This window comes from Aulonocara sp. 'chitande type north' Nkhata Bay, linkage group LG7 (genome assembly GCF_057382095.1).
Source record: "Aulonocara sp. 'chitande type north' Nkhata Bay isolate Kocher_YH1m ecotype deep benthic linkage group LG7, A_spYH_male_GT1.1, whole genome shotgun sequence".
Taxonomy (NCBI): Eukaryota; Metazoa; Chordata; class Actinopteri; order Cichliformes; family Cichlidae; genus Aulonocara; species Aulonocara sp. 'chitande type north' Nkhata Bay.
This window is the reverse complement of record NC_141350.1, coordinates 28,730,210-28,743,724: the sequence shown is the minus strand read 5'-3', so window position 1 is coordinate 28,743,724 and position 13,515 is coordinate 28,730,210. Positions and strand designations below refer to the sequence as shown.

The window sequence follows — 13,515 nt, the reverse complement described above, 5'->3', positions numbered from 1 at the left end:
AAGTGCAGAGTGTTATTACAATATGGACAATAAGCTGTGTGCTTGTCTTGGACCTCAGAAGTGGAAGGGGTTGTGGCTGAGGACCTTTGGGGGGCAGTGTTGTGTGTTGCACCATGCAGCACGGTGGTAGTCCTTTTGGTGGCTCGTTTATCTCTTTTCATGCTGCTCCTGTCTCTCGAGCTCTCCTCTACCTTCTCTGTGTGATCTCCGCCCTCTTGAATGACCAGCTCATACTCCAGCCACTCTGCAAAGTCTCTCAATGATGGTATTCCATCTTTCTGTGGGTAAAGGTAGCGGCGGAAAGCAGCACGTAGGTCTTGGGGTAGCTTTCGTGTCAGTCTAGCAACATGAGACCCGCATTGCAGCTCTATGTGTCCATCTTCCCCAAGTTGCTCTAACATGCCGACCAGAGCACGGACTCTCAGTGCAAACCTTCTGAATCCAGTTGTGTCACCTGGGCGGATGCTGGGCTCATCCATAAGCTCTGCTATCCTCTGCAGTGACAGCTGGTGCGGCTGACCGTAATGTTTAATGAGCGAGGCCATCGTGTCAGAGTAGGGGTGAGGTGAGTTACTGTAGGAGTCAGCAATTAAAAGAGCTTCCTCAAATTTAAGGTGGTCACATAAGACCTGATATTTGAACCTCTCCGTTGCATCAAAGGGGAGAATATTGTCTAGGGCAAGCCTTAATCTAGCAAACTGCCTGGGATCACCCTGCGTGAACTCTGGGATGGAGGGCGATGGTCCTCTGTAGGTCTTCTCCTTTACACCTATGGCTGTAGTGGGAGCCAGCATTTGTTCTGGGGGGAGCATGTTCGCGTCGAAACTAGGTCCAGCTAGTGATTGAGATAAGGGGGTGGACTGTGGCGCACGAGGCTGAAACTCAGGAGCTTCAGTGGCTGAGGGTTGCTGTAACTGTAGCTCTTGTAAGCGTTGGCTAAGCTCTTGTGCAATGGCTGGTAGCGGTGGAGGTGGAACAGACTGTACCTCTGGTAGATCAGGATGATCTCTTGGGAGAAAAACTGGAGGTGGTGGTACTGGCCATTCTTCAGCTGCATCCTGTGTGTAGGATATATTGTGCTGCTCTGGTCTCAGGGGAAAAGGCTGTGTAGTTAGAGGTGTGGAGACCCAAGTGTTATCAGCTGAAATGTAGCCCCCTGGTTGCTGGGCAGAACGTAAGCGGGTGGATTCCAACGTGCTGACATTACGATCCATCTGCCTCCTCATGTCTCCTACCATCATCTGAAGTTGCCTGTTGTCCTCCTGCAGTTGCTGCACAATGTTCATGAACTCCTGAGGGATGCTGGATGACACTGGAGTCTGTCCTGCAGCTCCAATAGAACCAGGAGTCTGGGTGAGGGGCGTCATCTTGGCGTATCCCTCTCTAGTCTGCTGTTGCTCCAATGTAGCAGTGGGTGGCAGTGTGTAGCCTTCATACTGAGTCATCCATCCTGGTGGTCGCACAGCCCTCCGTGGACGTGCACCTGCTCTCTGGGGGTCATAATCCATCTTCACTCTGTAATCACCTATCCGGCTCGAAGGACCAATTTTGTTATGATGATTTCTGATATGAGGTTCAGTTCTACGGTGGTGATCGCAGGGTGTGCACAGGTCAAGTGCCACTATGACCCTCCAGAAATTAACGAGGACAGGGGATGATCGTTCAGCTCTTTAATGGCAGATTTAGCGTGGGTGTGGGTATGTGTGTGTGTGTGGTTCAGTCTTATGGACGCACACTCTCATTGAACCCACATAAACTGCTCCCGAGCATAACTTGTGATTCACACTGCCTTCATGAACACCATTTTCCATCCCAGTCAAACATTACTCACAAAACGGCCGCGCCCTCTAGTGGCGAGGCAGAAAACTGCATCACAGTCCTGCCTTCAGAACAGTCACTGATTTTACTGCAGTGTAGGACAAATTGTAGGGTAGCAAACATCGCTGGAAAACAAGTTTTTTTACACCCTGGTTACCTGGTGTAATGTTTTTCAGTAAAAAGAAACATGGTCTGACTCCTACCAACTATATAAAGAGTAACAGAAGGTTAAATGCAGCTAATATGTCCTGTTTTAAGCCAGGCACTCACACCTCTGCTCCGCTGCGTCTCAGCCACCATCGCTCTGGCAGCAACGGCGCTAGAGCCCCCCCCCCCCCCCCCCCAAACCATTTTGGGAGGGGGGGGGGGGTTTATACATACTTTTGTTGTTAAAATGTTCCATCTCAATTACGTACTGTATGCTTTTTATATTTTTAGCAGTGTGTCACACAAACAGCAAATATTGTCAAAAAAAGTAAGAAATCTTTGGGGGTGCTTTGATTCATTTTTGGAGATGCTGAAGCAACCCCAAAAATGGGCTAAAATCGCCCCTGGTGTGGATAGTTTTGCCGGAAAAAAAAACGGCGGAAGAGGGGCAGCCGAAGAGTAAACTTTTAAAAGTAAGTACTGAATATTATGTCACTTATTTATGTGTGAATGTTTAATAACGAAGAACATTAAAACATTACTGTTAGCCACATGTCGGCAAAGTTATGTGACATTAGCGATGTTTGTACTAATTTGGTTCAATAGTTGACGTTAATCTTACAGAGAATGTGATGATTTTATGGATATTTAAAGTAAGCACTGAGACAAATTTAGTAATGCCAACATATTAAAAGAACAATATTTGTCTCTCATATATATAACACAGTTATATATATACAGTGTCAAAGAAACCTGTCTTTGAGTGAAGATTTAAGGTGACAGAAAATATAAATAATATAAACAAATGCAGCTTGAATCTTTACTGAAGCTCAGTATTTGACACAGAGTTCATTTACTGCTGTAATAACTAATAATGATTGAAATTATAACTTTAATATTGGCCATATTATATTTACATTACCAAAGTGAGATGACTTTGAGTCTCATGAACAACATCAGCTAATTGTTATTTACTAGCTAATCTTAAATGACCGTTCAGTACAGAAATGAAGCCCAATAATCATGATTTCACAGTCCCGTGGTCTCAGCCTCTGATACTTATCAAATCAAAGCTCATGTAGAAACAAACAAACACACGAACAAAAGATTTTCTCCTTCATTTCTGTCAAATAAAGCTGTATGAAACGTTTCCAGTTGTTAGTGTTATGGTTGCTAGGCAACCTGGGCAGCGCAACGGAGGCTAGACCGTCCCATTTCACAAGCCGTCTGGGTGCTCAGCACCCCCAAAGCTCTGATCCTACAATAGCCCCTGGTGTGTACCACAGTGACACTTTGATAGATGCACATGATCATCAGAAACTTTTAGGAGTCAAAATGACGCCTCAGCCAAAATTTTAAGACACCAGATTTTAGGAAAGACTAATCCGGGAAACTAAACCATAACTGCTGCTTATTTTCTATAAATGCCTGAAACTGTTTCAACACTGTCTTTACTTCAAAACCACAAAGATCACATCAGAACTCCTGTTTCTACTATTTGCTTTTGTTTTTTTGTTTTTGTTTTTTTTTCCTGGATGAGATGTTTATTAATGTAAAAATATAATATAATATAATGTTCCAAAAAGTATAATGAATTTGCTATAATTTTTAATAATGTTGTCTGATGAAGTGTGTCAAAATTTATTCTGAGATTACAATATTTCCGTCTTTGTTAACAAAGGACAAGCACTAGAAATATTCCTCTGAAAACAGCTGTTCCACATTTCTTTTTTAAAAGAGTAAATCTTATTGTTTTCATCCGGAATAACCTGGATTGATCTGAGATCATTTATTTTTCGTATCCTCTGTCTGTGATTAGTCTCTCAGGTGCGACGTCTGGCGGCAGGTAGGCGCCAGAGCGGCTGTCATTGCGTCATCCGTGTGCGCCGGCAGTATTGGTGCTGCGACACTGCTCCAACTTTCCGTGACACCGCACACCGTCCAGAGCACAGCATAACCTAATCCGCCTTTTTACCCCCGAGCGGAGCGACACAGCGGCGGAGGAGCTGTGGTCCGGCTCCGAGTCGCCGTGGCAGAGACACGTGGTCAGAGACGGACTTCCGCTGGGTTCAAGCTTTTACTCTTTTATTTCTAACGTCTAGCAGTGGAGACATGTCCAGATCCGCCAAGAAGAACGGCATACCTGACAGGTGCGTGTCAGCCTACAGCTCCGCGCATGCACAGGTATAACTAAGAGTCCGGGGTTTATTACAAAGACGGTTATTAATAACAGCTTCATGAACCTGAGAGCCTCCAGTCTGCTGTTGTGTGACCTCATGACCAGCGCACGGTCTTACGAGTAACCGCGATTACATCATCACACACGTAAACAAATAATGACCCGCAGGTAAATATAAAAAATAAACATCTAGCGCATGATCATAATGACGTCACCGATGTGACGTTTAAAGGGTTTTACACTGAGCGTTCATGTGTAATCTGTGATCATCAAGCAGCCACGCCTGCAAAGGAAACACGAGTGGATTATTTCTAAAGATTATTTTAAAAAATTCAGCTGTGTGTGAAATAAGTAAATAAAGAGTTATTTAAAAGAGCTACAGGAAAGCTACATGGAAGTTCACTGTTATTTTGGGAACGTCTTTGAACATCTATAACCGTATCTTTAAACTGAGATGTTAATGTGAAAGTTCTCTCTCAGGTGAGAGTAACGGCAGTAGAAGTAAGAATCGGGCATCTTCAGGTTTCCATGACAATGCTGACTGACTGTTCGTGTCCTGCAGGTGGCTCGATTACTCGCCGGTTGGAAAACGCCTCCGCGGGACTCGATTCATCGCCTTCAAAGTTCCTCTGAAGCAGGTCAGTGTGTCATCTGAGCTTCCTCCCCACAAATGCCTCGCTCAGCGTCACTCATGATCATGATCATCATCTTCTTCTTCTTCTGTGCAGTCTCTGAACCGCCAGCTGCCGCACTCTGATGTGTTTGGCCCCTGGGAGCTGCTAGATGCTGTGAGCAGCGAGGAGGAGGAGCTTGGGCTGATCATCGACCTCACTTTCACCACACGTTACTACAGGCTCGAGGTGAGCACAAGATCTTGCATTTATAGACAAATCGATCAAGTCTGTGTTTACTGATCAGTGTTATTGATTATGCTGCTATTATTCCACCTGACCACAGACACACACGAACACACAGACAGACGCACTGCTTATCCCACAGAATGTATATAAAAGATGGATTTTCTCCAGGCGTTCATTCTCTTTCAGAGCCTTATCTGGACATTAGAGGAACTGCAGCTTTCTGATGATGATAAAGTAAACTGTGTGTGTGTGTGTGTGTGTGTGTGTGTGTGTGTGTGTGTGTGTGTGTGTGTGTGTGTGTGTAGGACATTCCCAGGTCCCTGCTGTGTGTGAAGATCTTCACGCGAGGTCACGAGGTTCCCAGTGATGACACCATCCTGAGCTTCAAACGCGCCGTCTGCAGCTTCCTGCGGGAGAATAAGGAGAACGGTGAGAGCAAGCTACTGTGAACCTCCCTCGCTGACACAGGTTTAAGTCTGATCTCCTCCTTCACCTCCTGCTGCTCTGCTGCTCCTGCATGACTGCCATGTTTTGCAGATTTGAGGCTGCTCAGATTTTAGATTTGGGGACTTTTGGGAAGAAAATCAGCTCTGAGCATTTTAATCAGCTGCTGTCTCACAGGAGCTCTCCTCCTCTTCCGATGAGGAGGAGGAGGAAGTCTGCTGGGACTTCAGGCTCGCAGGCAGCTGGGACTTCAGGCTCGCAGGCAGCTGATTGGTCAGATTTCAAGCAGTCACATGACGAGGAGCTGCTGGTTTCCTACTTCAATCAAACCCGTCATGCTGGCTGTGGTCACATGACTTTTAGGCTTTGCATGAATGAGATCGTGTGCGATTGGCATTGTGTCCTTTAATAGGAAACCACAGTAGAAGAAGTGCGATCTGAGCTCTAACTGTGGCTTGTGTCTCCTGCAGATAAGCTGATCGGCGTGCACTGCACCCACGGCCTGAACCGTACCGGGTACCTGATCTGCAGGTATGTACAAACTTAAGCCTGCTGGTTGGCTGGACTCAAGGGTGTGGGCGGGATCTAACTGCCACGTGTCACCTGCAGGTATCTGATTGACGTGGATGGGATGGACCCCAGGGAGGCGGTGCAGCGTGAGTCGGCTTCTTGTGTCCATATTTCATATTCAGTGTTGGGGAGTAATGGAATACATGTATCGGCGTTACGTATTTAAAATACAACATATGAGTACATGAGTACATTAAGAGGCTCAAATGCCTGTTTCTCAATCTCACGGCCCATGTCACCACTACTTGCAGCCACATAATGACGTGAAGAAATATTTTTTAAAATTATTATTCAACAAATGACCCACCAGAAACGAGAGCTGGAAGCATGTAAATAGAATAATAACCACCGCAGCCAAGAAGAGTGCCTGACGAGCCCAGTTGTAAGTAAGCTGTTAAGACTCAAATCAAATCAAATCACTTTTATTGTCACATCACATGTGCAGGCACACTGGCACAGCACATGCGAGTGAAATTCTTGTGTGCGAGCCCCACAAGCAACAGAGATGTGCAAACACAACAACACAAACGAGCAAAATACAAGAATGGCCAACCTGAAACTAATAAATATATGTACAATATATAATAGTGTATGCATTTCTGGATGTGTATACTAAATATTTTCCTACGTGTGTGTGTGTGTGTGTGTGTGTGTGTGTGTGTGTGTGTGTGTGTATACACATTTTTACAAATTAAATAGTAAAAAAAAAAAAATAATAATAATAATAATAATAAAATATATAAAAATATACAGAGTTGAATATGTGCAAAACAAGTGGCATTTATATACAGTGTGGAGTGCATAATGTTGAAGTTCCAGTAGTGAAGCTGAGGTGTCTATGACGTGTTCAGCAGTCTGATGGCCTGATGGAAAAAGCTGTCTCTCAGTCTGCTGGTACGGGACCGGATGCTGCAGAACCTCCTTCCTGATGGAAGCAGTCTGAACAGTTTATGGCTGGGGTGACTGGAGTCCTTGATGATCCTCCCCGCTTTCCTCAGGCAGCGCTTCCTGTAGATGTCTTGGAGGGAGGGAAGCTCACCTCCAATTATCCGTTCAGAGCACCGCACTACTTGCTGGAGAGCTTTGCAGTTGTAGGCGGTGCTGTTGCCGTACCAGGTGGTGATGCATCCAGTGAGGATGCTCTCAATGGCACAGTGATAGAAGGTCCTGAGGATGCGGGGGCTCATGCCGAATCTTTTCAGTCTCCTGAGAAAGAAGAGGCGCTGCTGCGCCTTCTTCACTGTTTTGTTTGTGTGTACTGACCACGTAAGATCCTCAGCCAGATGTACTCCAAGGAACCGGAAGCTGCTCACTCTCTCCACAGCAGCGCCGCTGATGGTGATGGGGGTGTGTACTTCTCTGCACCTCCGGAAGTCCACTATCAACTCCTTTGTCTTTGCGACGTTGAGGGTGAGATGGTTGTCTTGACACCAGTGGGTCAGGGCGCTGACCTCCTCCCTGTAAGCCGTCTCATCACCGTTGGTGATAAGACCCACCACTGTAGTGTCGTCCGCAAACTTCACAATGATGTTGGAGTTGTTAGTGGCTGTGCAGTCGTAGGTGTAGAGTGAGTACAGGAGAGGGCTCAGTACACACCCCTGTGGAGCACCAGTGTTCAGTGTGATGGGGGATGAGGTGATGCTGCCCAGTCTGACCACCTGGCGTCTGTCAGACAGGAAGCTAAGGATCCAGCTGCAGAGGGAGCTGCTCAGTCCTAGATCCTGCAGTTTCCTGTCCAGCTTCGAGGGAACGATGGTATTGAATGCTGAGCTGTAATCTACAAACAGCATCCTCACATACGTGTCTCTCTTCTCCAGGTGTGACAGGGCAGTGTGTAGTGTCAGGGCTATGGCATCATCAGTGGACCTGTTGTGGCGGTATGCAAACTGTAGAGGGTCCAGTGAGTCGGGTAGTGCAGAGCAGATGAAGTCCCTGACCAGCTTCTCGAAGCATTTGCTTACGATGGGGGTCAGGGCTACAGGTCGCCAGTCGTTCAATGAGGAGATGGTGGAGGATTTGGGTACAGGGACGACGGTGGCCATTTTGAAGCAGGCTGGGACTACAGACAGAGAGAGGGAAAGGTTGAAGATGTGTGTGAACACTCCAGCCAGCTGAGCCGCGCATGACTTGAGGACGCGGCCGGGAATCCCGTCCGGACCAGTAGCTTTGCGCGCGTTCACCTTCCTGAAGCACTTCCGCACATCCTCCTCAGACACAGTGTGCGCACTGACGTCATCCGCGGTGCGCACACTGTCCGGTCTCATGGTGTTCGCTGTGTCGAATCTAGCGTAGAATACGTTTAGATCCTCACACAGAGAGGCCGTGGACTCGACTCGACTGTACGCTGTGCTCGTGTTTTCCTCCGAAACAATAAGTTCCGTTGGAGCAGCCTTTCAACGCCTCTCTCTGTCTCTCGCTAGCAAAGTTGACCCAGACAACAAAGTACCGTTATTGTCGGGCTATAAGCCGCTACTTTTTGCACAAGCTTTGAACCCTGCGGCTTTTAGTCAGGTGCAGCTTTTCTATGGATTGTCCATGATTTTTGTCATATCGTAAGACGATTTGTTTTGTTTGTTCCGCTGTTGTACGCCACTACGTTGCCTGGCGGAAGGATCGGGGTTCAAGAGTGGTATGTTGGTCACGTGTCCATCCGCCAGGCAACATAGTGCCATACAAGTAACGCGAAAAACAAACTTCAAATTAACGCTACGCGTTCAGCGGGAGTCGTGGATGACGAGCGGCGATAAACTTGCGAAAAGCAAGTTATGCTCAACTCCACCGGTGGATTCTGACAGCGTGGAAAAGTGTGAAAACATCCACGATCACCAACGGATTTCGAAGGGCTGGACTGCTGCATGATGGAGAGGAGGACACCGCCACGGCCCTTCAGAGGGTGTTCGACTCCGACACTGACAACGAGGATTTCTTTGGTTTTGAAAGTGACAACGAAGGAAAGAAGCTGAGAGTGGATGACGTAGCCATCCTGAGCCTGTTTGTATCCGACACTGGAGAAGAGGACTTTGGTGGTTTTAGTGCGCAGGAAGATGGTGAATGACTGACTTTTCTTCTTGTTAAAGCCGTGTCACTGCACCTGAGTTTATTTTTCTGGTGTGCTGTAGGTTATTGTTATGTACTACATTTGTTACTCATTTATGAAGCACAGTACATGTTTCGTACTTGTAATTACCGCTACTTGTACATATACCTAAAAAGTTGTGCAAATATGTACCCATAACTTGTTTTTCAAAATATTAATAAAAGGGGTGTGTCTCCAAACAGCCATCTCTTTCCTGACAATTCCCTTTGTGCATATTCTCTTACATATGATAAGTCAACATTGAAACACCTGCGGCTTTTAGTCAGGTGCGGCTAATGTATGTACAAAACAGGATTTTCCCCTGATTTTAGCTTGTGCGGCTAATATTCAGGTGTGCTTTGTAGTCCGGGAAATACGGTAAAGCTATTTTTCGGCTACGAGCCCGACACGAACCCGACGTATTAGCCAGAGGTCCCTTTACTACGGTTCGGAGCCACGGACCTGTTTTATATACGCGTGGAATAGTTTTACGAGATCGCTGCAAAAAGTGCAGCCTTACTAATGTCCACCTACTGTTACTCATTTTGTATTAAGATTTAAAAATCTAGTCGGTATTGGTATGGCGACTAACCTTCAGTAATAGTAATAAATCACACAGCAATAGTACATTCATGTAGTTGTAAAAAGCATAATAATATATTAAGTAATCTAAAGTATTCAGAATACGTTACTCTCATTGAGTAACGTAACTGAATACGTTACAAAATACATTTTGGGCCATGTATCCTGTAATCTGTAGTGAAATACATTTGAAGAGTAACCTTCCCAACACTGTTCATATTTCACGTGTGAAGCATGTGTAAGCATCGTCTCTCTCTGCAGTGTTTAACTTGTCCCGCGGTCACGCCATCGAGAGGCAGAACTACCTGCATGACCTGCAGCACGGGCGCAGGAGGAGGTGAGGCTCCCCCCCACTCACTGCACCCACACGAATTATTCAAAATCAACAGATAGACTCTTTAGAAATATCCTAAAGACAAAAATATTTCAACTTTAATTTTTTTGTAGCAAACAAAAAAATCAAATAACAGCCAAAAAAAAAAGAATATTAAACAGTCTCAAATATTTTACAGCAGCAGTCCCCAGCCCCGGGGCTGGTCCATGAGGCGTTTGGTACCAGGCCGCGAGAGTTGAGGCTCGGGTGTGAAATGTATGGTTTTTTTTGGGATTTTTGGGGGTCTTTATCGTTATTTTTTAAGTTGTTTTTATCGTTAACTCGGTTTCTCTGGGTCTTTTCCCGTCTGTTACGAATAAATCTTTTTTTTTTTTTAATACCAGTACTAGTTTCATTTTGTTGTATTTGTCTGCGACACCTTAAAGGCCAATCCGTGAAAATATTGTCGGACATAAACTGGTACAGGGCGCAAAAAAAGTTGGACTTGGACTGTTTTACAGTATAAATTATGAATATAAGGGTTAAAGGAAGTTTAAAATGTTGTAAAATATCAACAGAAATTCCCTTCATGTGTTTTCATAATCAGAATGAATTCAAAATATTTAAATGGTGCAGAAGTTTTCATAGAATATTTTAAAATATTTGTGTTTAACTGCTATGCGTTTGCATGGGTTCCCTCCGGGTACTCCGGCTTCTTCCCACAGTCCAAAGACATGCAGTTAGTGGGGATAGGTTAATTGAAAAATCTAAATTGCCCATAGGAGTGAATGTGGGAGTGAGTGTGAGCGTGAATGGTTGTCTGTCCCTGTGTGTTGGCCCTGTGACAGAGTGGCGACCTGTCCAGGGTGTACCCCGCCTCTGTCCCTATGACAGCTGTCCCGCGACCCTGAAAAGGATAAGCGGAAGTGAATGGATGGATGGATGCTATGAAATAATAAAAATATTAAAAATGAAGAGAAAAAATACTAAAACACGACAAAAACATTTAAAAATGTAAATATCTCAAATTATTCATCAAAGAACAATCAACACATTTCCATACTCAAAATGTTTGTGAAAGTTTCTTTTGAGGAAAAACGAATGTTCTTCAATTTTATTTGGTTATTTATTACAGTACAAATAAAATATTAGAAATACATATCTGATATATTTTTAACCACAGTCTAAGCTCGCCTTTAGAAATTGTATTTACAGTTGTCATTTTCGTCTTGCTCTGAGTCGTCATGCCAACTAACTGCTGCGCTCTGATTGGTTCCTGACTCTTTCTGGTCCATTGTCACAGTAACGAAGGGATGGAGGAGGTGGAGCAGGAGCCAATGAGAGGTCAAGCTGTTCATCGCCCGCTTTCCAGCTTGCCAAGCGATGACTGCGATCAGAAGAGGCGCGAACACGCTCAAAAGTCCCGGCACCACAGGTAGGACGACACACCTGAATATGTTCATCAGTCATAGAAGGAAGGAACCAAGTTTAATAAACGTCAGAGAATCATCATTACATCCTGCTGCTTTCAAATTCACTCATTACAGAAGTGAATAAAGTTTTTTAACCCTTTAAAGCCGGTCGAAGCGGGCATCCTCCGTTTTGCGTAACTATTTTTAAATCCTTGCAGCACTGCAACCACGTGAGCTAGCGCAGTAAATGTTTTTTGCATATGAAACCGGAGGAGTTGTACTTACATCTAGGTCACAGTTTCCTTCCACGTATAGCTTTGCAAAGACTGCATAAAAAGCACTTGCAGCAACAAAAACATAATATTCCAGAAACACGTTTTGCCGATCCGATCAGCTGTTCATAACACTACCTACGTCCATCAGCGCGAACTATCGCATGTCCGCCATGACCTGCCCGAAACCGGACGTGACGTCATTTTGCGGAAATGTAGTTTTTTTACCATCAGGGCCTCATGAGCCTATACTGGTGTTTTTAAAAGTTGTGTTTGACTTTATGACTTTCTGTGTTGTTTCTGGGATGCTTAGGACTCATGTTGCACTGCTGGAAATAGTTTATTTTGATGCATATGGTGTTTTGTTTTTTTTTCAAATTTACACTATAATATTTATTTTCGTTTTTCCTGCAGTATATAAAAATTGGTGTATTTCAAAAATAAAACTATGAAGACACTCAAAATAAATTTCCTGTGGTGGGAAACTATTTTGTGCAACTTTTTTGTATTTACAGTTTTGAGGGATAAGCCTCTTAAATTTCTCTAACTAGAAATATATGTTAAAAAAACAAAAACGGTTTTAATTTCTTTGTAGTTTATTGCACTTTTCTGCAATTTATGTAATTACTATGCACTTAATGCATACATATTATTGAAATTTGGGCTATAATGGTTGTATTGATGTATATCAACTTGAAATGTTCCCAAAAATGGCACTACAGCATGTAAAAATATAGTATTAGCTCTGGCGGACTTGGTTCTATGGTAGGTCTTAAAGGGTTAAATGATTGAAATATAATCTTGTGTGTGTGTGTGTGTGTGTGTGTGTGTATATTCTTAAATAAAACAAAAAAATTATCAATTTTCCATATATTTAAAAATATGAATAAAAATATTTTCTTTTTTTTTCAAATGAAAAAAGACCTCCACGACAAGGGAACGTCCACCTTCATCACCGCCCTCCTCAGGGTGACTTTCTCCCCCCTCCTCCACCATCGCTCAACCCGTATCGATGGACACGTCCTCAGGCGGATAATCATTGGAGGAGACCGCCACACTTGGAGGATAGCCGTGTGGGGAACCCTCAGTGGAGGCCAGGCGCCACAACGCTGGACACGTGGAGAACTCCTCCTCCTCCGATCCTCCCTCGCTACTCACCACGCTGGACTGCTGAAGGCTATGGAGTGCCTGAGGAAGAGTGGGCGGGGCCACAAATGAGACACAGCGACAGCAGACACATACGGGGAGGCAGAGCAAGCGGATACGACCACTAGATTTTATTTGATAGAAGAAGAATGGACTGAGGTGATGTGGCCTTTTAAGGATGTTAGTGTTTGAATGAGAATATTTAAACAGGAATTAAAATTAACGCTGCTGAAGTCCACTTCAGCCAATCACAGCGCAGTTCAAATGTCGTCATTATTACTTTGATAACCTCGCTCTAGCTTCCAAGACTGACATTTGATGTGCGTGTGTGTGTGCCACATGTCTGAAGGTCAGAGTTCAAGGTGAAGAGTGGAGAGTGATTTAAAGTTTCATGTTTTCATGAGTGAATAAGAAGAAAATGAAACATGTTGTTTGTGTGCTTGTTTTATTAAATGAAAGCTGAAAATGTTGTGTGTCCGTAAATTATAAACTGGTATGAAGTGGTGTGACTTGAGCGCTCTGTCGGGCGTCTGTGAGCTCACTGAACTGTGGACAGTCGTCCACGTTTCTGTCTTCAGTCTCCTGTTTGTGAGATAAATGCCACCTGATTCAAACGAGGAGCTGCTCGGTGTTTACCTGTTGCCATGGTGAATACTGGTGTCAGAGCTCCATTGATCGTGGCTTTCATAGTCTCGT

The 13,515-nt window shown here is 44.5% G+C and overlaps 1 protein-coding gene across 1 annotated transcript; it reads left to right on the top strand.

Annotated features, from left to right (window-relative positions):
* The first annotated feature begins 2,283 nt into the window (after positions 1-2,283).
* dusp11 (dual specificity phosphatase 11 (RNA/RNP complex 1-interacting)) lies at positions 2,284-13,259 on the top strand. Its single transcript, XM_086299884.1, has 10 exons — positions 2,284-2,438; positions 3,785-4,115; positions 4,707-4,782; positions 4,873-5,004; positions 5,310-5,433; positions 5,919-5,979; positions 6,058-6,104; positions 9,938-10,013; positions 11,293-11,424; positions 12,596-13,259. The coding sequence occupies exons 2-10, from the start codon at positions 4,078-4,080 to the stop codon at positions 12,945-12,947; spliced, it is 1,038 nt and encodes a 345-aa protein (XP_086156010.1). The 5' UTR covers positions 2,284-2,438; positions 3,785-4,077; the 3' UTR covers positions 12,948-13,259.
* Positions 13,260-13,515: the final 256 nt, after the last annotated feature.